The sequence below is a fragment of the Scyliorhinus torazame genome, chromosome X (assembly GCF_047496885.1).
Source record: "Scyliorhinus torazame isolate Kashiwa2021f chromosome X, sScyTor2.1, whole genome shotgun sequence".
NCBI classification, from domain to species: Eukaryota; Metazoa; Chordata; class Chondrichthyes; order Carcharhiniformes; family Scyliorhinidae; genus Scyliorhinus; species Scyliorhinus torazame.
In genome coordinates, this window is record NC_092738.1 from 29013454 (window position 1) to 29039978 (window position 26525).

The 26525-nt window shown below is 51.4% G+C and overlaps 1 protein-coding gene across 1 annotated transcript in view; it reads left to right on the forward strand.

Moving 5' to 3' along the window:
* Positions 1–26265, forward strand: part of LOC140405458 (complement C1q-like protein 2) — a 104193-nt gene extending 77928 nt beyond the window's left edge. Inside the window, exon 2 of the mRNA XM_072493908.1 lies at positions 25043–26265. Coding sequence (XP_072350009.1) covers positions 25043–25222 — 180 coding nt within the window. The 3' untranslated portion in view covers positions 25223–26265. The remainder of the gene's footprint in view (positions 1–25042) is intronic.
* The last annotated feature ends 260 nt before the right edge of the window (positions 26266–26525 follow it).

Below are 26525 nucleotides of genomic sequence, written 5' to 3' on the forward strand. Positions count from 1 at the left end.
AGAATTGTGGTCACTATCTCCAAAATGCTCCCCCACTAACAAATCTATCACTTGCCCTGGCTCATTACCCAGTACTAAATCCAATATTGCCCCTCCTCTGGTTGGACAATCTACATACTGCGTTAGAAAAGCTTCCTGGACACACTGCACAAACACCACCCCATCCAAACTATTTGATCTAAAGAGTTTCCACTCAATATTTGGGAAGTTAAAGTCGCCCATGACTACTACCCTATGACTTCTGCACCTTTCCAAAATCTGTTTCCCAATCTGTTCCTCCACATCTCTGCTACTATTGGGGGGCCTATAGAAAACTCCTAACAAGGTGACTGCTCCTTTCCTATTTCTGACTTCAACCCATACTACCTCAGTAGGCTGATACTCCTCGAACTGCCTTTCTGCAGCTGTTATACTATCTCTAATTAATAAACATTCAGAAACTTTCTCTCATCAGCTGTCGCCATAGATCTGGGGCGGGATTTTCTCAGACCAGGGCCGGGCCGGAGAATCCCCGTGACTGGCGCGAATCGCGCCACGCGCCCCGACGCCGGCACGCGATTCTCCGCAGAGTGGCGCCGGCATGGTTGGCACGGCGCCAGTCGCAGGCCGCTCTACGCGGCCTGCCCGTCGATTCTCGGCCCGGGTTGGACCGAACGGTTGTAACAGAAAACCGAGTCCCGCCGGCACCGTCCACACCTGCTCTCAGCCGGCGGGACCTCGGCATGGAAGGGTCAGGGGACAGCCTGTGGGGGTTGGGGGGGCCCGACCCTGGGGGGTGGGGGGGCCTCCGATGTGGCCTGGCCCGTGTTCAGCTGATCGGCGGGTCAGCCTCTCTGGCTGGGGACCTCCTTTCCTACGAGCAGGGCCCTGTAGCCCTGCGCCATGTTGCGTCGGGTCGGCGCGTTGAAAGAAGCCACTGCGCATGGGCGGATCCCGCAGCGCCCAGTTCGCGGCGTGAACCGCTCCAGTGCCATGCTGGCCCCTTGTAGGGGCCAGAATTAGTCATCGGGTCGGCCCGTTGACGCCGTCGGAAAACGCGACGATGTTTACGACGGCGTGGACATTCTGCCGCGGGATTAGAGAATCCCGCCCCTGATTTGTTTCTGAACATCTTTAGAATGAGGAATGGGAGAGAATAAAGCAGCCTTGACAGGATCCTGAGCAACTGGCAATAGGACTGATTTGTAGCTGTTTCATAGAGTTGGCACAGGCACCTTGGGCCAAATTTGCTATATGATTGTAAATGACTCTACGTTCGATAGTAGATGTTAGCAACTTGTTCATAAGGTTATCGACGAGCCAAATGCGCAATGTGATCTAATTCTCAGAAGGGCTCTACTTTGTCATGTGACAATGATATCCAAGAAGAATAGATAAAAGTGTTAACGTTTCAAGTCTGTATGACTTCTTCAGAGCTCTGCAGAAGTGATATGGACCCGAAACGTTCAGACTGTTTCACTCTCCACAGATGCTGCTCGACCTGCTGAATTTTTCCAGCATCTTTTGTTTTTATTTCAGATTTCCAGCATCTGCAGTATTTTGCTTTTATTTTAGCAGAAAAGTTTTGTTCAATTTACTGTTGGTGTTGCTGGATTGATGGGAAGGTAATATAGTGACCAGCTTCCTTGACCAGTGATCAGTAACCAACCAAGAACAGGGCATATTTGTTAATGTCAGAAATTGAAAAGATAGAGTTGTGTGTTCTGTCAGAGGCACAGCCACATGCAATGCTGACTAATTACAGATAGATTCTCGATTCTTCTTTCAGTCAACACAAAGACCAATTATGAATTGTTTTCTTAATCTTAGAGTGAATCTATCTTTGACTTATCCTTCATAAGAGATTTCAAGGGTTGGGGGGGAAAGGAAACATAAACCTGCTGCAAATCTTTTTCTGCTCATCCTTCTGTTGTGATGTGGAGATGCCGGCGTTGGACTGGGGTGAGCACAGTAAGAAGTCTTACAACATCAGGTTAAAGTCCAACAGGCTTGTTTCGAATCACTAGCTTTCGGAGTGCAGCTCCTTCCTCAGGTGAATGAAGAGGTGGGTTTCAGAAACACACATATAGACAAATTCAATGATGCAAGACATTACTTTGAATGCGAGTTTTTGTAGGTAATTAAGTCTTTACTGGTCCAGACGGTGTGACCGGAGAGAGGGATAATCACAGGTTAAAGAGGTGTGAATTGTATCAAGCCAGGACAGTTGGTAGGATTTCGCAGGCCAGATGGTGGGGGATGAATGTAATGCGACATGAATCCAAGGTCCTGGTTGAGGCCGTACTCATGTGTGCGGAACTTGGCTATAAGTTTCTGCTCGGCGATTCTGCGTTGTCGCGCGTCCTGAAGGCCGCCTTGGAGAACGCTTACCAGGAGATCAGAGGCTGAATGCCCTCGACGGCTGAAGTGTTCCCCGACTGGAAGTGAACATTCCTGCCTGGTGATTGTCGCGCGATGTCTGTTCATCCGTTGTCGCAGCCTCCGCATCCTTCTGCTGGCAGCTGTTGTATTATACATTAGATGAGTCCCTCCTTTGTCAGGCTGTTATATTTATAATATGGCGTTGCTGTTGTTTAGACCAACTGCAAGTTGAAGCAAAATTATGTTGCCTTTACCAGCATGATATCAATAAAACCTGGGCATGTGACAAACATATGGCAAATTCAATCCGTGCTTCATGCTGGATAGGGTGAATTCACAGAGAAGCCTCAGCTCGTCTTTTTACGTCTACGTTGTTTGATGCAAGCTTGCATCCCAACCAACCCCAAAACAGATTATCTGGTTATTATCATATTGCTTATTGTGGGGGCTTACTATGTACAAATTAGCTGTCATATTTCCTATTTTACTGACTATACTTCAAAAGTACTTTGTTGGCTGTATAACACTTTGGGACATCCTGAGATTATGAAACGCATTATAGGAATGCAAGTGCTTCTTTCTTTCATTCACTACCTATAAATGCAGAAAATGCACAGCAGACCAGACACCATTTGAGGGATGGATGGATTAACATCTTGAGCACACCCACTCATTGCTGGCATTCCCCGAGTTTACTTTGTCACCCTTTAAAAGAACTTTTTCAACTTGACTGTGGTTATGATGAAGGAACCTGTCATGATACCCATATTAACATATCATGGTGCAATCACACACACACACTGATGGACAGGTAGATGGACCAACCAACACACACACAACATCGCAGCCAATCACCAGTGAGAGCACACGCACTATAAAACAGGGAACACCACAGTTCCCGCTCATTCTAACAGGAGATAGCTCAGAGCACAGAGCTCACAGCGCGCCACTCAGACATACACCATGTGCTGAGTGCCTCACTAAGATAGTGCTAGGGCTGGGTCCACAGGTTAGCTGGTGAAGTACGAACCACAGCCAGAAGTTAATAGTTATTATTGTACAGAATAATAAAACAGAGTTGTACCATCTACAACCGTGTTGGTTTGTTTGTGTATCGGAACACCCAACACGACAGAACCCACATAAAACATTAATCTTTCACATGCTGGCTGAGCTGCTAAGGATCTGCAGTATTTTCTGCTCAAATTTCCAGCATTCTTTTTGTTTTTTCCCACTTGTATTTGTGTATTATGAACCGTGAATCTGTATGAATTCACGTTTGGATTGTCAGAATAGATCATTGTTAACAATTTCCATTCCCATGTCTTGGCTGAGTGCAGCATTTGAGACTGGACAGTGAAATATTGCACCAGGAGAATGAACAAGAATTTGTACATTAAAGTTTTGTTTCTTTTTTATACCATTTCGAGAGATTATAAACAACGTCCAAATGTTGCTCCACATGTCTACTCTTTAATTTTTGGCGTTAAATGACGATTTGAGCCTTGTGGGTTGTAAACCACGATTGATTCTTCCTCCAGTTCTCGGAGCAATTTTTCACCAGTGTTATCGCAGCATCAGTCAATATTTGGCAATATTAGACAGTTCTATTTGATTTAAGTCAGATTGGAGTTTTCTATTTAATAGTCAAAGTGGATTCAGCTTTCTTTAGGCATTCCCCTTTTAACTGTTCTACTAATATAACTGCAGAGTAAAATAGGATTCCACATACTGACACTTTATTTTATTATAAAAGCTGCCTATTTACATATCTCCCCCCCCCCCCAACCCACCATCATGTGTCCCCCAAATTGCCAAATTCCCCATTCCCTCCTTCTATCCTGAAATAATTCATCCTGTGCTGGGGTATGAATCTACAGGCCACAATTGCCCTCTATGCCTCCTTTAAGGCATCATTCTTCAGGTCCAAGTCTGAATGAGCCATTCAACTGAGGGGGCAGCATCACATCATTGTTTTCATCCAAAGACAACAAACTTAAGATTTCACTGAATAGAAATCAGAACCAGGAACTAATGAAAGCACTCCTACCATATCCCCAGGTTAGATCAGCAAATACCACAAACTTGGGATCGTACCTGAGACATAGAACACAGAACAGTACAGCACAGTACAGGCCCTTCGGCCCACGATGTTGCGCCAACCATTTATCCTAATCTAAGAACAACCTAACCTAAACACGTTAAATTTGCTGCTGTCCATGTGCCTGTCTAAGAGTCGCTTAAATGTCCCAAATGACTCTGGCTCCACCACCTCTGCTGGCAGTGCATTCCACACACCCACCACTCTCTGTGTAAAGAACCTGCCTCTGACATCTCCCCTATACCTTCCTCCAATCACCTTAAAATTATGTCCCCCCGTGACAGACATTTCCACCCTGGGGAAAAATCTCTGGCTATCCACTCTATCCATGCCTCTCATCACCTTGTACACCTCTATCAAGTCACCTCTCTGTCTTCTTCGCTCCAGTGAGAAAAGTCCTCGCTCCCTCAACCTTTCTTCATAACCCATGCCCTCCAGTCCAGGCAGTATCCTGGTAAATCTCCTCTGTACCCTCTCCAAAGCATCCACATCCTTCCTATATTGAGGCGACCAGAACTGGACACAATATTCCAAGTGTGGTCTAACTAGAGTTTTATAAAGCTGCAGCAAAACCTCGCGGCTCTTAAACTCAATCCCCCTGTTAATGAAAGCCAACACACCATATGCCTTCTTAACAACCCTATCAACCTGGGTGGCAACTTTGAGGGATCTATGTACGTGGACCCCAAGATCCCTCTGTTCCTCCACACTTCCACGAATCCTGCCTTTAACCCTGTATTCAGCATTCAAATTCGACCTTCCAAAATGAATCACTTCACATTTATCGAGGTTAAACTCCATCTGCCACTTCTCAGCCCAGCTCTGCATCCTGTCAATGTCCTGTTGTAACCTGCAACAACCCTCAACACTATCTACAACTCCCCCAACCTTTGTGTCATCGGCAAACTTACTAACCCACCCTTCCACAACCTTTGTGTCATCGGCAAACTTACTAACCCACCCTTCCACTTCCTCGTCCAAGTCATTTATAAAAACCACAAACAGCAGAGGTCCCAGAACAGATCCTTGCGGGACACCACTGGTCACCGACCTCCAGGCGGAATACTTTCCATCCACTACCACTTGCTGTCTTTCGGCCAGCCAATTCTGTATCCAGACAGCCAAATTTCCCTGTATCCCATGCCCCCTAACTTTCTGAATGAGCCTACCATGGGGAACCTTATCAAATGCCTTACTGAAATCCATATACACCATTGCCCGACATTCATCAATGTGTCTCGTCACATCCTCAAAGAATTCAATGAGGCTTGTGAGGCATGACCTGCCCCTCACAAAGCCATGCTGACTATCTTTAATCAAACTATGTTTTTCTAAATAATCATAAATCTTATCTCTCAGAATCCTTTCCAATATTTTGCTCACCACAGACATAAAACTGATGGGTCTGTAATTCCCAGGGATTTCCCTATTCCCTTTCTTGAACAGGGGAACAACATTCGCCTCCCTCCAATCATCCGGTACTACCCCAGTGGAGAGTGAGGACGCAAAGTTCATCGCCAATGGCGCAGCAATCTCCTCCCTCGCTTCCCGTAGTAACCTTGGGTATATCCCGTCAGGCCCAGGGGACTTATCTATCCTGATGCTTTTCAAAATTTCCAGCACATCCTCCTTCTTAATATCAACCTATTTGAGTCTATTAACCTGGTTCACACTGTTCTCATGAGCAACAAGGTCCCTCTCTCTAGTGAATACTGAAGCAAAGTATTCATTTAGGGCCTCCCCCATCTCCTCAGACTCCAGGCACAAGTTCCATCCACTATCCCTGATCGGCCCTACTCTCACTCTGATCATCCTCTTATTTCTCACATAAGTGTAGAACGCCTTGGGGTTTTCCCTAATCCTTCCTGCCAGAGCTTTTTCATGCCCCCTTCTAGCTCTCCTCAGTCCATTTTTGAGTTCCTTCCTGGCTACCTTGTAACCCTCTAGAGCCGTGCCAGATCCTTGCTTCCTCAACCTTACGTAAGCTTCCAACTCCCTCTTGACTAGAAGCTCCACTTCTCTTGTCATCCAAGGCTCCTTCACCTTGCAATTCCTTCCTCGTCTCAGTGGGACAAAACTATTCAGCACTCACAGCAAGTGCTCCTTAAACAATCCCCACAGTACTGTTGTGCATTTCCCCAAGAACAATTGTTCCCACTTTATGCTCCTCAGTTCCTGTTTAATAGCAGTATAGTTTCCCCTCCCCCAATTAAATACCTTCCCATACTGTGTGTTCCTATCTCTCTCCATGACTATGATAAAGGTTAAGGAGTTGTGGTCACTGTCACCGAAATGCTCTCCCACTGAGACATCTGACACCTGGCCTGGTTCAAGTCCAATATGGCCTCCCCCCTAGTCGGCCTATCTATATATTGGGCGCAATTCTCCGCTCCCGCGACTAAGTTCCCACACCGTCGTAAACGCCGTCGAGGTTCACGACGGCGCAAAACGGCCCCGATCTCGACCGATTCAGGGCCTGAAAATGGGCTAGGATTGGGGCCACGAGAAACTCGGGGGGGGGGGGGGGCGTGTCGCTAAAGCTGCGTCGTCAGCACGCGCCGGGCATTGGCGGTGCAGAAAAGCGGCGCCGTGTCATCCGCCGCCTAACTGACGTCACCCGCGCATGCGTGGGTTGGCCAGCACCAACCCGCGCATGCGTGGTTGCCGTCCTCCCCGAGGCCGCCCCGCAAGACGATGTCGGATGGATCTTGCGGGACGCGGAGGAAAGGAGGTCCTCCTTCAGAGAGGCCAGCCCGCCAATCGGTGGGCACCGATCGCGGGCTAGACCCCTTTTGAGTCCTACCCCGGTGAAATAACCCCCCTTGCCCCCCCCCCCCCCCAGCGTTCCAGGTGTGGATGGCGCCGGCGGGAAGCCGTCGTTTTGGGCAGGCCGCTCGGCCCATCCGTGTCTGAGAATAGTGGGGGTGGCGGAGAATCGCCATTTTGGGTGTCTCGGGCGATTCACCGGACTGTGCCGCACAGAACTAGATAGTGCCGATCTCGCCGCTTGGGTGCATCGCGGGAGGGCGTTGGACTGGCGTCGCGTGAAAAAATGGCGCCCCAGACGATTCTCCCAAACGGCGCGGCATCGAAGAATCGCGCCCATTGAGTCAGAAATCCTTCCTGTACACACCTGACAAAATCTGCTCCATCCAAACCATTTGCACTAAGGAGGTTCCAGTCAATATCAGGGAAGTTGAAGTCACCCATGACAACAACTCTGTTATTTCTGCACTTTTCCAAGATCTGCCGCCCAATCTGTTCCTCTATCTCTCTGCTGCTATTGGGGGGTCTGTAGAAAACTCCCAATAAAGTGACTGCTCCTTTCTTGTTTCTGACTTCCACCCATACTCACTCAGTAGACAAACCCTCGACTACCTCCTCTTCTGCAGCTGTGGTGCACTCCCTAATTAACAGTGCCACTCCCCCTCCTCTATTACCTCCCTCCCTATTCTTCTGAAAACATCTAAACCCCGGAACATCTAACAACCATTCCTGCCCCTGTGAAATCCATGTCTCCGTAATGGCCACAACATCGTAGTTCCAAGTACTGATCCATGCTCTAAGTTCATCTCCCTTATTCCTGACACTCCTTGCATTGAAACAGACACACTTCAACCCATTCCACTGAGTGCAACTTTGTCCTATCAACTGTCTATCCTTCCTCACAGACTTGCTGCATACTATTTCTGCCCGTTCAACAGCTACCCTATCCTCTGATCCATAGCTCTGGTTCCTATCTCCCTGCCAAACTAGTTTAAACTCTCCCAAAGAGCTCTAGCAAACCTCCCACCCAGGATATTGTTGCCCCTCCAGTTTAGGTGCAATCCGGCCTTCATGTACAGGTCCCATCTCTCTGATTTGTTACTCATTAATTTAAAAAACTAATCCATTTGGAGGAAACTCTGGGTTATCCAGTGGGAAAAAGCCTTTAATGTTTAGTTGTAAATATTTATTGACAAAACCTAATTTTATTCATGAATAGTCTCAGATATCACTTTTTGCATATTTCTCATTAGTGTCCAGGGGTACTCTATCCATGTGATATCAGTTACTAGCTATGTTGCAAAAACACAAAACAAAAGGTTTGCTTTGTTCTTTTTGCAGAACAAAATCCAACAACTTGCAAATGTTGGCTGTCTTATACCCTGTAGCGCACAATGACTTACGAGAGAGACGAGTAAAGATGAAGTCGATGAGGCTTTATTAAGCGAGACTTGTCCCCAGCAGTTCAGCAACAGAATGGAGCGGCGGGGAGAAGCTCGGGTTCTTATACTCCGCCTCCAGGGCGGAGCCAGGAGTCAACAGCCAACCAGGACCCGGGATCTGTCAGCCAATGGCATCACGGCTTCACAGTCCCACATGACCCCTAATACATTTTACCACATTCACCCCTTGTTAAAAATGAACCCGGCGGGGTGGTGGTTCGCATGGTGGTAGGGGTTTACAAGGCTGGTCCTGGGAGGAAAATTTCGGGCATGTCATTACAGTTTTAGCCCTACACTGGGCTATGTACAAGGTTTGTGAAACTATTTACAATATTAGTAAGAGAAAATTTTTTTGTTACAGTCCAACAACATTCTTGGTGTCACGCCGATGCCATGAGTCGAGCGGGCGGTCTGGTCTTCCTCGTCGATCGCCTCAGCCCCGGTGGTGGTGCAGGTGCTTGTTCCGGCGTTGTCGTCTCCAGGAGCGTTTCGGTGTTTGTTCCTGTTTCACTCCTGGGCGGACACGGGAGGAGGACCGATCCTCCCGGGAAGGGGGCGGTCGCGGGGTGCGCCGGTGGCAGGGAGGGGATGATCGGTGTCGGGGGGGGGGGGGGGGGGCGGTGTTGCCGGCGGGCGCCAGGTCTCGCAGGGAGACCGTGTCCTGTCGGCCGTCGGGGTACGCCACGTAGGCGTACTGCGGGTCCGCGTGGAGGAGGTGAACCCTCTCGACCAACGGGTCCGACTTGTGCGCCCGCACATGTTTCCGGAGCAAGATGGGTCCTGGGGCCGCCAGCCAGGTCGGCAGCGACGTTCCGGAGGAGGACTTCCTGGGGAAGACAAGGAGGCGCTCATGGGGCGTTTGGTTAGTGGTGGTACACAGCAGCGACCGGATGGAGTGGAGAGCGTCCGGGAGGACCTCCTGCCACCGGGAAACTGGGAGATCCCTGGACCGTAGGGCCAGTAGGACGGTCTTCCAGACCGTGCCGTTCTCCCTCTCTACTTGCCCGTTCCCCCGGGGGTTGTAGCTGGTCGTCCTGCTCGAGGCTATGCCCTTGCTGAGCAGGAACTGGCGCAGCTCGTCACTCATGAATGAGGACCCCCTGTCGCTATGGATATATGCGGGGCAACCGAACAGTGTGAATATGGTGCCAAGAGCTTTAATGACTGTGGCCGTTGTCATGTCGGGGCAGGGGATGGCAAAGGGGAAACGGGAGTACTCGTCCACCACGTTCAGGAAGTATGTGTTGCGGTCAGTGGAGGGGAGGGGCCCTTTGAAATCCAGACTGAGGCGTTCAAAGGGGCGGGAAGCCTTGATCAGGTGCGCTCTATCCGGCCTGAAAAAGTGCGGTTTGCACTCCGCGCAGATGTGGCAGTTCCTGGTGACTGTATGGACCTCCTCCACAGAGTAGGGGAGGTTGCGGGACTTTATAAAATGGTAGAACCGAGTGACCCCCGGGTGGCAGAGGTTCTCGTGGAGGGCTTGGAGATGGTCTATTTGTGCGTTGGCACATGTGCCGCGGGATAGGGCATCGGACGGCTTGTTCAGCTTTCCGGGACGGTACAAGATCTCGTAGTTGAAGGTGGAGAGCTCGATCCTTCACCTTAAGATCTTGTCATTTTTAATTTTGCCCCGCTGTGCATTATCGAACATGAAGGCTACCGACCGTTGGTCAGTGAGGAGAGTGAATCTCCTGCCGGCCAGGTAATGCCTCGAATGTCGCACAGCTTCCACTATGGCTTGGGCTTCCTTTTCCACTGAGGAGTGGCGGATTTCTGAGGCGTGGAGGGTTCGGGAGAAAAAGGCCACGGGTCTGCCCGCTTGGCTAAGGGTGGCCGCCAGAGCTACGTCGGAGGCGTCGCTCTCAACCTGGAAGGGGAGGGACCCGTCGATGGCGTGCATCGTGGCCTTTGCGATATCCGCTTTGATGCGGCTGAAGGCCTGGCGAGCCTCTGTCGACAGGGGGAAGGTAGTGGTCTGTATTAGCGGGCGGGCCTTGTCTGCATACTGGGGGGCCCACTGGGCGTAATATGAAAAGAACTCCAGGCAACGTTTCAGGGCTTTGGAGCAGTGGGGGAGGGGAAATTCCATGAGGGGGCGCATGCGTTCGGGGTCGGGGCCTATTATCCCATTGCGCACTACGTATCCCAGGATGGCCAGCCGGTTTGTGCTAAAAACGCACTTTTCCTCGTTGTATGTGAGGTTCAAGGCGTTAGCGGTCTGGAGGAAATTTTGGAGGTTGGCGTCGTGGTCCTGCTGATCGTGGCCGCAGATGGTTACGTTGTCGAGATACGGGAACGTGGCCTGCAACCCGTGCTGGTTAACCATTCGGTCCATCTCCCGTTGGAAGACCGAGACCCCGTTCGTGACACCAAATGGGACCCTTAGGAAGTGGTATAGACGCCCGTCTGCCTCGAAGGCTGTGTACTTGCGGTCACCTGGGCGGATGGGGAGCTGGTGGTAGGCGGACTTGAGGTCCACGGTGGAGAAAACCTTATACTGGGCAATCCGATTTACCATGTCGGATATGCGGGGGAGAGGGTACACATCTAGCTGTGTGTACCTGTTGATGGTCTGGCTATAGTCTATGACCATCCTTTGCTTTTCCCCGGTCTTTACTACTACCACCTGGGCTCTCCAGGGACTATTGCTGGCCTGGATTATGCCTTCCTTCAGCAACCGCTGGACTTCAGACCGAATAAATATCCGGTCCTGGGCGCTGTACCGTCTGCTCCTAGTGGCGACGGGTTTGCAATCCGGGGTGAGGTTTGCAAACAAGGACGGCGGTTCAACCTTGAGAGTTGCGAGGCCGCAGATAGTGAGTGGGGGTATTGGGCCGCCGAATTGAAATGTTAGGCTCTGCAGGTTACACTGGAAATCTAATCCCAGTAATGTGGGCGCGCAGAGTTGGGGAAGGACGTAGAGCCTGTAGCTTTTAAACTCCCTCCCTTGCACCGTTAGGTTCGCGATGCAGAACCCTTTGATCTCTACGGAGTGGGATCCTGCAGCTAGGGAAATCTTTTGCGTACTTGGATGGATGGTCAGAAAACAGCGTCTTACCGCGTCGGGGTGAATGAAACTTTCGGTGCTCCCGGAGTCGATCGGGCATGATGTCTCGTGTCCGTTGATCAGCACCGTTGTTGTTGTCGTCTGGAGCGTCCGGGGCCGTGATTGATCCAGCGTCACCGAAGCCAGTCGTGGTCGTAGTGTCTCGGCGTCTTCTTCGGACCCCGTGGAGCCGTCGATGCTGGGGTCCTTTGTTGTCATCCAAGATGGCGGCGTCCATGAATCGCACGTGGCCGGGGGTGGACAAAATGGCCACCCCCATGGATCGCACGTGGTCGGGGGTGGACAAAATGGCCGCCCCCATGAATCGCACGTGGCTGGGGAGTCACAAGATGGCGGCGCCCATCCTCCCCTCGTGGTGGCCGGGACCCAAAATGGCGGCGCCCGTGGGTCGCACATGGGGCGCTGGGGGGGGTTGGGGAGCGTTTGGGATGCGCTGGGCTCGTTCTTCTCCGGGGATTGCGGCGACCCCCCAGGACCGGCACACAGCCGCATAATGGCCCTTCTTGCCGCAGCTTTTGCAAATAGCTGCGCGGGCCGGGCAGCGCTGCCGGGGGTGTTTCGCTTGCCCGCAGAAATAGCAGCGGGCCCCCCCGGGATGATCTGGCGCTTTAACCGCGCAAGCCTGTGAGGGAGGGGGGGGGGTTTGTCGCGACGGGGGTCCACGGAGCCCAAGGGGCTGCCGCGCGGTCGGGGCCATAGGCGCGGGCGTTTTGCGAGGCCACATCTAGGGAAGCTGCAATGGCCCGTGCCTCTGAGAGTCCTAGCGACTCTTTTTCTAAAAGTCTTTGGCGGATTTGGGGAGAGTTCATACCTGCCACAAACGCATCGCGAATTAGCATGTCCGTGTGTTCAATCGCGTTCACCGGCGGGCAGCTGCAGCCCCGTCCCAAAATTAGCAGCGCGGCGTAGAATTCCTCTAACGATTCGCCGGGACTTTGCCGTCTCGTTGCGAGTTGGTAGCGTGCGTAGACCTGGTTCACGGGGCGAACGTAGATGCTCTTCGGTGCTGCGAGCGCCGTCGGGAAATCCTCTGCGTCTTCTATGAGAGGGTAAATTTCCGGGCTTACCCTCGAATGCAGGACCTGCATTTTCTGGTCTTCTGTGATCCGTCCGGGGGCCGTTCGGAGGTAGCCTTCAAAACAAGCTTGCCAGTGTTTAAAAACTGCTGCCGAGTTCACTGCGTGGGGGCTGATCCGCAGGCATTCCGGGGCGATCCGGAGCTCCATAGTCCTTTAAGCTCGCTTAATAAATTGTAGCGCACAATGACTTATGAGAGAGACAAGTAGAGATGAAGTCGATGAGGCTTTATTAAGCGAGACTTGTCCCCAGCAGTTCAGCAACAGAATGGAGCGGCGGGGAGAATCTCGGGTTCTTATACTCCGCCTTCAGGGCGGAGCCAGGAGTCAACAGCCAACCAGGACCCGGGATCTGTCAGCCAATGGCATCACGGCTTCACAGTCCCACATGACCCTAATACATACTACCACATACCCTTAACATGGTAAAACATGAGGATTATGGCTAAATGTTGGGCGGCATTGGAGGAGGGATCGTGGTGCGAGGTGCTGTGGAGGGTGAATGCCTCGACCTCGTGTGCGAGGCCCAGACTGATACAGCTGAAGGTGGGGCACAGGGAGAACCTGACAAAGTCAAGGATGAGCCGGCTGCTTGAGGGGGTAGAGGATATCTGTGAATGGTGTGGGCGGGGCCCGCTGTGCATATGTTCTGGTTCTGTCCAAAGTTGGAAAGGTTTTGGAGGTCAGTTTTCAGCACCAGCTCGGCGGTTTTGTATGTAGATGTGGAGCCCAGTCCCCTGGAGGCCATATTTGGGGTGCAGACGGGTGCGGAGACAGATGTTGTAGCCTTCGCCTCGTTGATTGCTCGCAGGCGGGTCCTGTTGGGGTGGAGGTCAGTTTCTCCACCCTGTGCCTCAGCGTGGTGGGGGACCGATTGGCGTTCTTAGCCCTGGAGAAGGTGAAATTTGCCCTGGGGGGGAAGCGGGGGGAGGGTGAGTGATGGGTACCACAAGAGTTGGGGTTTGTTCATTTTGCATTTTGGAGAGTTGGTTCCCGTTGACTGTTAAGGGGAGGGGGAAGGGGGAGGGGGGTTCTTATTGGGTGGGAGGTTTAATATGTTGCGTGTGGTTTTTTTTGTAAAATCACAGAATTTACAGTGCAGAAGGAGGCCATTCAGCCCATTGAGTCTGCACCGACCGTTGGAAAGAGCACCCTACTCTTGCCCACGCCACCACCCTATCCCTGTAACCCCACCTAACCGTTTTGGACACTAAGGGCAATTTAGCATGGCCAATCCACCTAACCTGCACATCTTTGGACTGTGGGAGGAAACCGGAGCACCCGGAGGAAACCCACGCACACACGGGGAGGATGTGCAGACTCCGCACACAGTGACCAAGCCAGAATCGAACCTGGGACCCTAGAGCTGTGAAGCAACAGTGCTAACCACTGTGCTGCCCCTAAATGTAAAATGTTGAAAATTGGAATAAAAATACTTTTCCAGAAAGATTTTGAAGTGTGATAACCAGTGGGAATCTAGAGTCAGAGATGTTTACAGCATAGAAACAGGCCCTTCGGCCCAGCTGGTCCATGCCGCCCAATTTCTATCACTAAGCTAGTCTCACTTGCCCACATTTGGCCCATATCCCTCTATACCCACCCTGCCCATGTAACTGTCTAACTGCTTTTCAAAGGACAAAATCGTACCCGCCTCTACCTCGTTCCAGATTCTCACCACCCTCTGTGTGAAGAAATTTCCCCTCTGGTCTCTTTTGTATCTCTCCCCTCTCACCTTAAACCTATGCCCTCTAATTCAAGACTCCTCTACGTTTGGGAAAAGATGTTGACTATCTACCTTATCTACGCTCCTCATTATGTGTTGAAATTTCGAGCTTTAATAGTTTGCAAACAAGTACAGACTCCAGGAAAATGGAGGGGGAGAGGAGTACAGAACAAGAGGTCTTATGATAGGATAGAAGGTTGCAGTGATTAAATAATAAAGGGGACTGCGAGCTTTCTGCCGCTCGACCCGGCGAGGCCGGCAACCCTATTCAACATTAATTGGTCCACTTAACGAGGCCCCACGGGCTTCTCGCCGCAAATGAAGACTCACCAGCCGATTCGTCGGGACCGTGCTCACCAGCCTCCCACTAACAAGGTTAAGCAGCACTTGCTCAGCCAACCCCACTCAGCTCGCAGCCATGGCGCCGAGACAACCGGCCCCAGGATTCAGGGATGCAGACCTCGAGAGGCTCCTTGATGCAGTGGAGGAATGTCCTGTTCCCCCGAGGGTGAGCCACAGGGCAGCCAGAGTTACCTGGGACGAAGTGGTGGCGGCCGAGAGCTCGGGGAGTGTGAACAGGAGGACTGGTATAAACAATGTGCATGAGCATGGGGAAACAGTTTGCATGTGAGACATTGATAGAACACAGTGAGCCAGAAAATCCAACTTTATATAACTGAAAAGATTAATTAACAGGGCTTGAGGACCTCTGCTACCTCAATGACGTTGGAACTACAGCATAGCATGAATCCATATTTAAGTTTCAATACAATTTTTACACTGGCTATGATTTTTAAATCTACATGATGTTGGATGTTAATAAATAACCCATGAGAAAAATGTCATGCCATTGTTTAGAAAAACGTTGCAGCAGCATTTATAAACTGAATAAATGTAGACAAAGGGGAAAAAATCTTTAATACAGAAGATCACCAAGGTTTGCAAGACAAGATAGACTGATAAATTTATGTGATGCCAGGCTAGGTTTTAAAAGCCTGAAAATTGAAAGAGGAAGAGAAGGTTGAAGAAGATGAGGAGTTGCATATTTTGAGTATCTGACAAGAATGAATCCTGATATCTGCACCGCAAGGATACAAGGAAGATAAAGAGCATCTGGGGCAGTTCAGAGGAAACAATTGAGGAAGGTTTAGAGTCCCCAGTGCTATCGTAGTATAGATTTTTAAAAATGATAAGAAATGGCATGATGGTGAAACCTGTAAACTGATTTTCTTCATGTATTCGGTGCAGGATGGTAAGAGAGGTGCCAAAAGAACATTTCTCTGATATGAGAGCATTATTTAATATCTCAGTTTGAAACAATTGACTGAGGCAGTGTAGTCAGAAGCAGCCTGATATGCCATTCGGTTACTCTGCATCAATTCTTGGATGCAGAAAAAGAAAATTGCTGCATCTTCTGGTCATCTTTCACCTTAACACCAGCAAACAAGGCAACATGCAGGCTAGCTTTCTTTATATATATCACTGAAGAATAGCATAATACCTCTTTTGAGCTGCACAATTGATCATGCGTTGAGAATGTGAAGAAGCAGGAGGGAAACAACAATTGGTGCTGACAGTTGATGCCTTGGGACCTATCAAGGGTAGACTCAGGGACACGTCATATTAGAAAGTGCGGTCCTTGGCAGTGCTGAATGTTTCTGTCACGCACTGAGCAGCAGCATTGTACTGTAGAAATCATCTTTTTTAATTAGTGCAAAAGACCATGCAGTTGTGTTAAAAATATATATATATTTTACCAAAAAGCATATATAATGTATTATTAAACCCATATGCAATTTAGATGTACTTTCTGGTACATTTTTATTCTTTATGATTAGCCTTGTCCTAAAGGGTGGAGAGGAATTTTGGTGTAAGCAGAATTCCTAAATGCTGTACCCGGTATTGTACTGAGCCAACCTGATCAGAAAGATCCAGTGGTTCTGTTCCTGGTCTGTGCTGTGTTATGGGCCAGGGTTTAGAGAACCCCAAAGCGTATCATGGAGTTCACCTGACCCACAACCTTTAATAGATTGTGGTATGGGGAGCACACGGCCCACTCTACAGGTGTGGTACAGCAGCAATGGAAAAGTATTTTTTGAAGCAAAACAATGTTTATTCTATGAACTCAAGTTAACCTTTTTGAAACATACAGTGAACATCTTAGCAACCATTAATTAAAATACAACCCCCAAAGAATACAACACTAAGTAATCCTTTAAGCTTTCCTTTTAACATCCATACGACTTAAAACACCTTTTACCAGAAGCACATCAGGTGCCAGTGCTGGAACGTGGACAGGGTATGGATGCCAACTGTTGACCGATGTGCCCTCCCAGGTAGGAAAAAAGCCTGCTAATACCCAAGGTGCCTGTTGTATGGAACAATGCCCCAACACAGATTAACACCTTTATGAGAGCAGGGAAGAAAATAGGCTATAAAAGCTTAAATCGGTTTCACTGTACAGCTGAAATTAGTAGAACAGAAGAAATTAAGATATTGATAGAGAATTTGGCAAACTGAACAGAAGTTGTTTGGAGTCTGGATTTCTGTTTCAAAGAGCTGAAGTGAGCTGGGCATATGTAATCTGGGTCATAGCCATGGGCTTTCAATTGAAGAGCAGTTAACAGAAAATGTTACAACACCTAAGCATTGGTTTTATCTTTATTTACTTATTTTGTGTAAGGAAAATGTCTTTCTCACTGAGATCATTCTTGTCAAAATTGTTTTATTTTAAATCATATATAGGAACTTAGAATATAAATTTGCTAGTGTTCATTGTGGACAGATCTGATCCATTCCAGTGTATAAACTTCAGTGGTTTCCTGAGGATTTGCAGTTTTGCTGTTGTGATTCTGTCGGCATCTCACAGGATTTTGGAAACTGTTTTAAGAGGCCCTCTTAGATCATCTGTAAATTCCAAAGGAGTTGTACTAAACCCTAGGACAGTTTCAAAGCTCTGTGGCCATTTTGGAATGAGCAATAACTGGGGCGTCATTCTCCGACCCCCCAGCGGGTCGGAGAATGCCCGTTGGCCGCCGTGAATTCCGCGCCCGCCGAAGTCTCCGAAGGGAGAAAAGTCGCCGGGGCGTCAATGGCGCCACAAACCTCGGAGAATGGCACGGGTGGGCGCAAGGCAATCGATTTTGGGCCTGTCGATATTCTCCCGTCCGGATGGGCCGAAGTCCCGTCGACGTGATGACGGGTCACGTCGACGTAAATCAAACCTCCTTTCAATCGACGTCAACCTGTGCTCCAGGCTCACGCCGACCAGCGTGGAGGTGGGTGACGGCCTGGGGGGTTGGCCGCTGGACAGGCGATGGCGTGGCCGCAGTCTGAATGTGTGGGGGAGAGGTGTGTGTAGGGTTTTGTGTGTGTGTGCGGCGGGGGGGCGGGGGGGGGGGGGGGGGTGGTTAGAGTGGGCTGGGCTCCGGGGGAGTGCCGGGAGGGGGGATTGGGTCCGTGCCGGGGAGGAGGATGGGGGGGAGTCCATGCCGGGGAGGATGGGGGGGGGGGGGGGGGTCCGTGCCGGGGAGGAGGATGGGGGGGTCCGTGCCGGGGAGGAGGATGGGGGGTCCGTGCCGGGGAGGGGGGATGGGGGGGTCCGTGCCGGGGAGGAGGATGTGGGGGTCTGTGCCGGGGAGGAGGATGGGGGGGGTCCGTGCCGGGGAGGAGGATGGGGGGGGGGGGGGTCCGTGCCGGGGAGGGGGATGGGGGGGTCCGTGCCGGGGGGAGGAGGATGGGGGGGGGGGGGTCCGAGGTGTCGTGGTGTTCTGGGACCTCCCCTACAGGGGGACCCGGGACGGACCACAGCACCTCCTCCTCCCTCAGGGTGCCCGATGGCCCCCAGGCCTCTACATGGGTGGGGGATGCGAACGGACTGGCCATCCGACGCCCCCCCGACATCTGGCGCTGCCAGTCCTGGAGGCCCGTGCTGGTATTGACAGGGGTCTGCAGGTTTGCAGCCATGGAGCTCGGGGGATTGGCAAACCCTGTCTGTGACTGTGCGACGCCGGCTCGCACATGGCCAATGGCGCCGATGCCCTCAGCGATAGCCTGCAGAGACTGGGCCATGGCCTGCAGAGACTGGGCCATGGCCTGCAGAAACTGGGCCATGGCCTGCTGAGACTGGACTATGGCCTGCTGAGACTGTGCCATGGCGTTGACCGCCTCTGCCATCTGGCGCTGGCACTGGCTCATGGCCTCCTGTGAGAGGGCAGCCATGTCCTGGGCCACAGACACCGCCTGCACGGAAAGCCCCAGGCCTCGCAAACCGCTCCCCATGTCTGATAACGTCGCACCCATTGCCTCCACCGCGGATGCCACCCGTGCGGTGTCGGCCTGGGTGGCACGCATGACCGGCACCACTTCCAGCTCCTGGACGCGGGTGGACTCCTCCACCTGCGACCGCAGCCGCCGCAAGCCGGCCGTCACCCTCTTCACTCGTCTCCGGTTCGGTGGTTGCATCGGATCTATGGGTGGGTGTGGTAACTCCAGGAACCCGGGATCCATCTGGGCGGCAGACGTTCGCTTGGGCTGGGCTGCCCTCCGACCGCCCGGCCCCTCTGCTGCTCCTACCTCCGCCTGCTGTACCGGGACGGCTGTGTTGTGCGCACCAGTGAGTGTACCAGACGCCTCATCACTAAAGTGCCCAACCGAGGTGAGTGTTTCTGCGATGTTGGAGGGTGTTGGTGACAGCAGTGGCGTTGTGTCGTGCTCTTCGTCCCACTCTGAGTCCATGGCACTTTGGGGTGGGGGTTCGTCTCCACCCATCCACTCTGTGTCACTGTCTGGTATTTTGTTTTCCTGGGTAGTGCTGTCCCGGGTAGGGGTGTCCTGGGTAGTGGTGTCCTGGGTAGTGGTGTCCTGGCTCGGCTGTGACAGGGGCCTGTGGCTGCCCCTCTTGTCGCTGGGTGGCACACGCCTGCGTCGTCGCACCCGCACGAGACGGGGGCGTCGTCTCCCTGTTGCTCCAGGTCTCTCCGTCTCCAGTGGTCTCCAAGGGACATCCTGCGGGCGTCACATGCCGGAGGGTCCGGGTCTCTCCGTCTCCCGTGGTGTGCGAGGGGCATCCTGCGGGCGTCGCATGCCGGAGGGTCCGGGTCTCTCCGTCTCCCGTGGTGTGCGAGGGGCATCCTGCGGGCGTCGCATGCCGGAGTGTCCGGGTCTCTCCGTCTCCCGTGGCCTCCGAGGGGCATCATGCGGGCAGTCTGCATCTGCGGGGATGGGCGCCTCGACGTTTGCTCCTGCGATACACAATGAAGCATGCGTGGGTAGACACACAGGCAGTGATCAGGTGATATGGGGAGGGGGATATAGGGGAGGGGGGATATGGGGACGGGCTGTCGGTGGCTCACTTGCTAGTACGCCCCCGCCCTCTGCATCAGCAACCTCCCGGTCCTCAGGTCCGCCAGCCAGTTCCAGGGCCCTTTCCTCGTGTTCGGTCAGTGGCCTCTCATCAACGGGGCCTCCTCCAGTCCTCACATGCTCCCTATTGTTGTGTGCGCGTTTCTCCTGTTTGGGGGGGGGGTGGTAAAAGGCAACAGCGTTAAACAGGTATATGAATGCACGCTATCGGTTGCGCGTGTATTGCAGAGGTTAAGGTTAGGGCTGGATTCACTTGGGGAAATGGGGGAAGGTGGATATGGGGGAGATGGGGGAGGGGGGATATGGGGAGGGGGGATATGGGGGAGGGGGGATATGGGGGACATGGGGAGGGGGATATGGATATCGGGCGGGGGGGGGGAGGCTCACCCTGGCTGCTCTGACGAGGTCGTTCACCTTCTTGTGGCACTGGGTGTCTGTCCGTGGTGTCAGGGCCACAGCGGTGACGGCCTCTGCCACCTCCCTCCTCAGACGCCGGCTGTGACGTGGGGCAACTCTGCGGCCGTGTCCGGGATACAGGGCCTCCCTCCTCTGCTCCACTGCATCCAGGAGCGCCTCCACATCCCGTGACTGGAACCTCGGGGCTGAGCAGTGGGTGGCCATCCGGTCGGGTGTTCCGGTCGGGTGGGGGGAGAGCAGCGCGTCCTGATGAGCCGTCACGCTGTGTGGCGTGTATGACGCCGCACGGCGTGAAGCATGTGAGCAAGCGCGTATCCCGTCACATCGCTGCTAGCCCATTCCGGGCCGGATACTTTGCGACGTTTGGGGCGGCGTGATGAAGGTCGGATTTGCGCCGTTTTTGGATGGAACACTCACATGTCTGATGTGTAACATCATTCCATGCAGTAGCTCATTGTGTCACAGGTCTGTGATAACCCCACTGGGGTCTTTAATTTGAAAACACCCCCAAAAAATAAAGCTTAGATTAAATCTGTATGATCAATTATTTTTCTTTCAAGTTTGATTCAATAATTATCCTTGTGTGCATCTTAACACCTACCTAAAACTTGCTCTCAATTAGAACGACCTGTAGTGTGTGAATTCATTACATTCCCAATCTCTCTAATATTCCATCCAGTTTTATTCTGCGGCTGGTGTTCCAGATGTAGGGCGCGATTTAATCAAAAAGGATTCCAAGTGTGGTAGCGAGTGGGAACTGCCGCAAGTTTCCCGACGCTCGGACCGGCGAAGTCGTCACCACTATGAAACGTTAATTTAGCCACTTTTTAAAAAAAAATTTAGGGTACCCAATTCATTTTTCCCAATTAAGGGGCAATTTAGCGTGGCCAATCCACCTACCCTGCACATCTTTGGGTTATGGGGGAGAAACCCGCGCAAACACGGGGGGAATGTGCAAACTCCACACGGACAGTGACCCAGAGCCGGGATCGAACCTGGGACCTCGGCGCCGTGAGGTAGCAATGCTAACCACTGCGCCACCGTGCTGACCTCTAATTTGTCCACTTAATGAGGCCCCATGGGCTTCACACCGCAAATGATGGTCCCACCAGCTGATTCGCCCGGTCTGCACTCGCCAGCCCCCCCGTCAACAAGGGAGTGTGGCACTGAAGTAAACAGCAAAGGGGAGTCGGAACATTTCACAGGAAAGACGTTTATTCAGTATAACAGCAGTATTTACACAGGACCCAGTTACACATCTCCGGGTCCTCACTCCTTTCTGTCAACTACTACAGCAGCTGACCTGTTATACTAGTGCTGGTTAACTCACAACCCAATCAACACTAGGGAACCATCATCCCTCGCTGGATGAGTCCCTTGCAGGGTTATAAACTGATCCGGCACAGCTAACTCCATTCAGCTATGCCACTGAGAAGACCAGCCCCACGATTCGGGGATGACGACCTGGGCAGATTACTGGACGCGGTCAACACCAGACGGGATGCCCTGTTCCCCGAGGGTCTTGGACAGTCAGCAGTGCCGCCCACCTCACCCCGCGCCAAACCCACCCCATACGGGCTGTTTCCCCAACCAGCTCCTCTGCTGAATCCCTCCCTGCCCTGAGCCCCCACCCCACCCCCGCGATGAACGACGCATGCGGCCAATGATGCCCCCTCTGTGTCCCTGCAGGAGAGGTTGGCCCACAACAGACGGGAAAGGACCAAGACGGGCGGTGGGGTGCCGGACATCTGACTCCTCACCCCCTACGAAGAATGGGCCCTGGAGTGGGAGTGGCCGAGGACAGATATGTTACTGACGTAGAGGTTAGTGTACGGCGCAAAGCTGAGGATCCACCGGCCCCCACCCAGATGACCTTCACACGTGAGTTGTTAATGCCATACAGGCTGACTTATCCCTCCCACTGACCATTTGTCCATTCTCCCGCTGTATCGCCATCCGGGGTGGCCCTTGCCTCTCACGACAACACCTCGGACGAAAGCTCCGAGGGTGTCACCGTCGAAGTGTCGCAGCTGTCATCCCCACCCTCCATCAGCGCAGAGATAGACACCTCAGTGGACAACAGCAGTGGACAGGCTTCTGGGGCACATTCTGGTGAGCACCACACAGCTGCTGCTGATACACATCAGGTGGAGGCAGGAACCCACAGGAGAGACAGCAGTCGGAGGTCTGCTGGATCCCAGGGCCCAGCTGGGTCCCAGTCAGATGCTGAGCCTCTGGACCAGGTTTGCCCTGGAGCTGATGCAGACGCCAGGATGCGGCTGTGAGATTCAGAGAGGGGTGTCAGCGACCCTCAAGCAGGTCCATAGCCGATTGGAGGAGTCCCAGAGACTACGGGCACAGGAGATGTCGTCGGCAATGTGTGGCGCCGAGGCCGTCACTGCTAGGGTGGCGGTGGGGTTGGGGGGGGGGGGGGGAGAGAGGGGTTGGTGGGGGGGGGGGCGGGTGATGGGAGGGATTGGAGGGACCATCGGGGGATTGGGGCAGTTGTTAATTAATAAAAATCGCTGACCTAGGCCAATACAACACCTGTGGGACACGCTATCTGTCATCTGTTCAAAAGACCAGTGGCGCCTGTCCACCTTGGACCGTCGCCGGCCTCCCCCTCTGGGTCCATCCCTGGGATGATGGGTGGCCGTGTCTTCAGGGTGTGGTGCGGGGCCCTGCACATGGGCCGCCACCTCAAGTCTCCATCGATGCTGCTGCCGCCATCTACTCCGGCGTTTGGCCCAGCAACACCAAGAGGGCCGCTTCAACGAGGTTGAAGATATTGTCCATATCGTGTAATATCTGTAAGGAATCGGGAGAGGGTGTGAGACTGACAACCAGTGGTATCTTCCACCCCACCCCGGGACTCTCCAGTCCCTCCATTGTCTTCCCCCCCCCCCCCCCCCCCGCAATACGTCCTGCCAACACACACCCCCCCCCCCGGCAGCAGCGGGGTCCCCTGCTCACCGGTCCCCACACCCTGTACCACAGACACCCGCAGGTAACGTTACCTGGACCGGACACTGGTCCCCTCCCCGATGCACACATCCACCCTCTGGTCGTTGAAATGTCCCCGGTGCTTGGGCCCAGCCCCTGGGTGTTTGGATGTTGGCTGCTGCGTCCATGGTGTTGCTTCCTGCAGTGGCCAGGCATCACAGTCTGATTTGGATGCGAGGCAATAACTCCAATATGCTACATGGCACGCCAACCCACAGGGATCCACTCGGGATATGTGGAAGTGCTCACTTAAGCGGCACGGTAGCACAGTGGTTAGCACTGTTGCTTCACAGCGCCAGGGTCCCAGGTTCGATTCCCGGCTTGGGTCACTGTCTGTGCGGTGTCTGCACGTTCTCCCCGTGTCTGCGTGGGTTTCCTCCGGGTGCTCCGGTTTCCTCCCACGAGTCCTGAAAGACGTGCTGTTAGGTGAATTGGACATTCTGAATTCTCCCTCTGTGACCCGAACAGGCGCCGGAATGTGGCGACGAGGGCATTTTCACAGTGACTTCATTACAGTGTTAATGTAAGCCTACTTGTGACAATAATAAAGATTATTATTATTTATTACTACGATTGCCAATTCCCAGTTAGCAACTGCTTTCAGCCACGCGGCCAGAGACCTCGGCGGTCAGTGGGAGTTATGGGTGGTCGGTGGGGCAGGGGTTAGGTTTGCACCTGGAACAGGACCACACAATCTAGGGATTGGCATGGCCAATCCCTGGGTGGGGGGGGGGGAAGAGTGCCCCCCCCATACTGAGTTGTCCGTGGGGGTTGGGGGAATTATTTTAAACGCAGTTCGGGGCGCCGTTTAAAGATCTATCAGATCCCGCCAGAGTGACTGCATAAACCATGACCCCAGACGTTCTGTGCACCAAGTGCCAACAAATCTAGTTTGAAAACATAGCTGCGTTTCTGAAGAGAATGACGGCAGTTTTCAGTCAGAACCTGACACGCTGACAAATTTGGGGAAAATCCCACCCAATGTTAGTCTTACTGTTAAACCCCTTTGATATGAGCTATTCTTTAGAAACAAAACATTATTTTTCTAAAAAGCAGGTACAATGTCATCAGCGTGTTTTCCTGATTTCTTGCATCTGTGTTTGCGTGAAATTGTGTGCGAGTTTCTCAAAGGATTTTTAGCTGTGTTTTAACTGATTCCATTTTTTAACCCTGTTATAGACTGAGTCAAATCCTTAACAAGTGAGAACCAATTTGGTTTTGAGATCTGTTTTGATGCATTTCACATGTAAACATGTTAGAAATTGAAACAGAACAAGCAGACACAGACCTGTATCATTCCTGATTCCTGCTTGGTTACCTTTAGGTGAGAAAGTAAAGAGAAACTAGGGTGAACGTTCTCTCAGAAGAAGAATTTGATAACAGGGTAAATTGGATGTGGTTCATGGGAGAATTTCTATGTTCTCAGTGATGACCTTAACTGTGTGATACAACGCACTGTAATTGGCAAGTTCTCAATAAAATTCCATTCAGCAAATTCTAGTAATGCTCAAGGAAAGGTGTGCTATGCTATAATTTCTGAAACATTTTCAGACAAAACAAATTGGATCTGATGGATGTGCCTCTCCAAAGAGAATAGGGAAAATCAAAGCCCTGAACTTGGTTATCTTTCCATTTGTTTAATCAGGGAATAGCACAGGAGGAGATGAGAACTGAGAGATTGTTTAATCCCACTGATACCTGTTGTATTCTATCTTGGTTCAGGTACGTGCCAGTGCCATTGCCCAAGACGCTGATCAGAACTATGACTACGCTAGCAACAGTGTCATCTTGCACCTGGATGTCGGAGATGAAGTCTACGTGAAGCTTGATGGAGGGAAAGTTCATGGTGGCAATAACAACAAGTATAGCACCTTTTCCGGTTTCATCATCTACCCAGACTGATGAAAGGCGCCTTTGTGTCCTTTTGCAGACCAACCGGGGAGGAATGTGTTTAGTATCGATCAGGTCAAATGGAGCACAGAATATTAGCAACCCCCTAACTTCTAAATGTTCAATAGATAAATGAAAGATCCTTTTGCAATTTTATTTCTTGCTTCACAATAAGTATTTTATTTTTATTTTAGTGTATCAATCGATCCATTGACACAATCTGATCTTTTAGCAATGTGAGAGAAGTAAGTGGAATCCTGTGATAAGCAAAGGCAATGAATGGCGCTAAAAAACTGTATATAAAAATCCAGAGGATTAAATAACGATGAACGCCAAATCACTAACATGGTACAATCTGACTTCAAGGCAAGTATATGTGCCAGAAGCATATTTGACATTCACTTCAATCAAATATTTAACCCAGCAGTGTGCTTTATACATTTTGACAGGTAAAGGCTCCATTATTTAACCTAAAGAACAAAAAGTCCCAAATCCTGATCCTGATCCTTAAATTTTCCTTCTTGCTTTCTATGTGCCATGTCCCACTGGCTGATGTCATGTTTGTATCAGCAATGAAACTGCCAGGTTGCCAATCAACCCGTGACATCATCAGTAGTGATATAATCTACTGAGAATAGGGGCAGCAACATAAACTTTATAATAAATCTCAAGGACCCATCAACATGTTCCAGTGGTGCAGGTGGATGTTAAAGATCCTATGGCACTATTTTCTCCCTCTGCTAACTACTACAAAAAACGATTGACAGGTCATTGCTGTTTGTTGGATTATTGCTTGCGCAAAATGGCTGCTGCATTTGCCGATGTAACAATCACTGCACTTCAAAGAAGCTCATTATGATAAGGCGCTATATTAATGCAATGCTTTTTTTTCTTACCAATTTTAAATGATGCTGTTTTCCCCAAGTATAACTATCTACGCTCTCAGCAATCATTAAGATCAAATTTATGAAATGTTTGTTCTTATTACTGACTCCGCCCTGTTGCTAACATCACTTTAATATGCAAAATAAAGGGGGCGTTAGTTATCGTGAAAATGGTTGCTTTCAGTATTATTTAGGTTGGGGAATTCACCTCCTGTAGGCCACCAGTTCTGGTCTTATCTTTATCGCACACTAGCTGAGCCCTGTCACCAGACCATCACTTCCATGCTTCCACATGCTGTGAAGTCACATTACAGAAGTCAGTTTCTGTTAATCAGCAAGATGACTTGCTTACATCATTGACCACATTGAATACCTTGGCAGTGACCCAATAAATGGAGGGAAGTTCTGACAGAAAGAAGAAATGCCAGGGT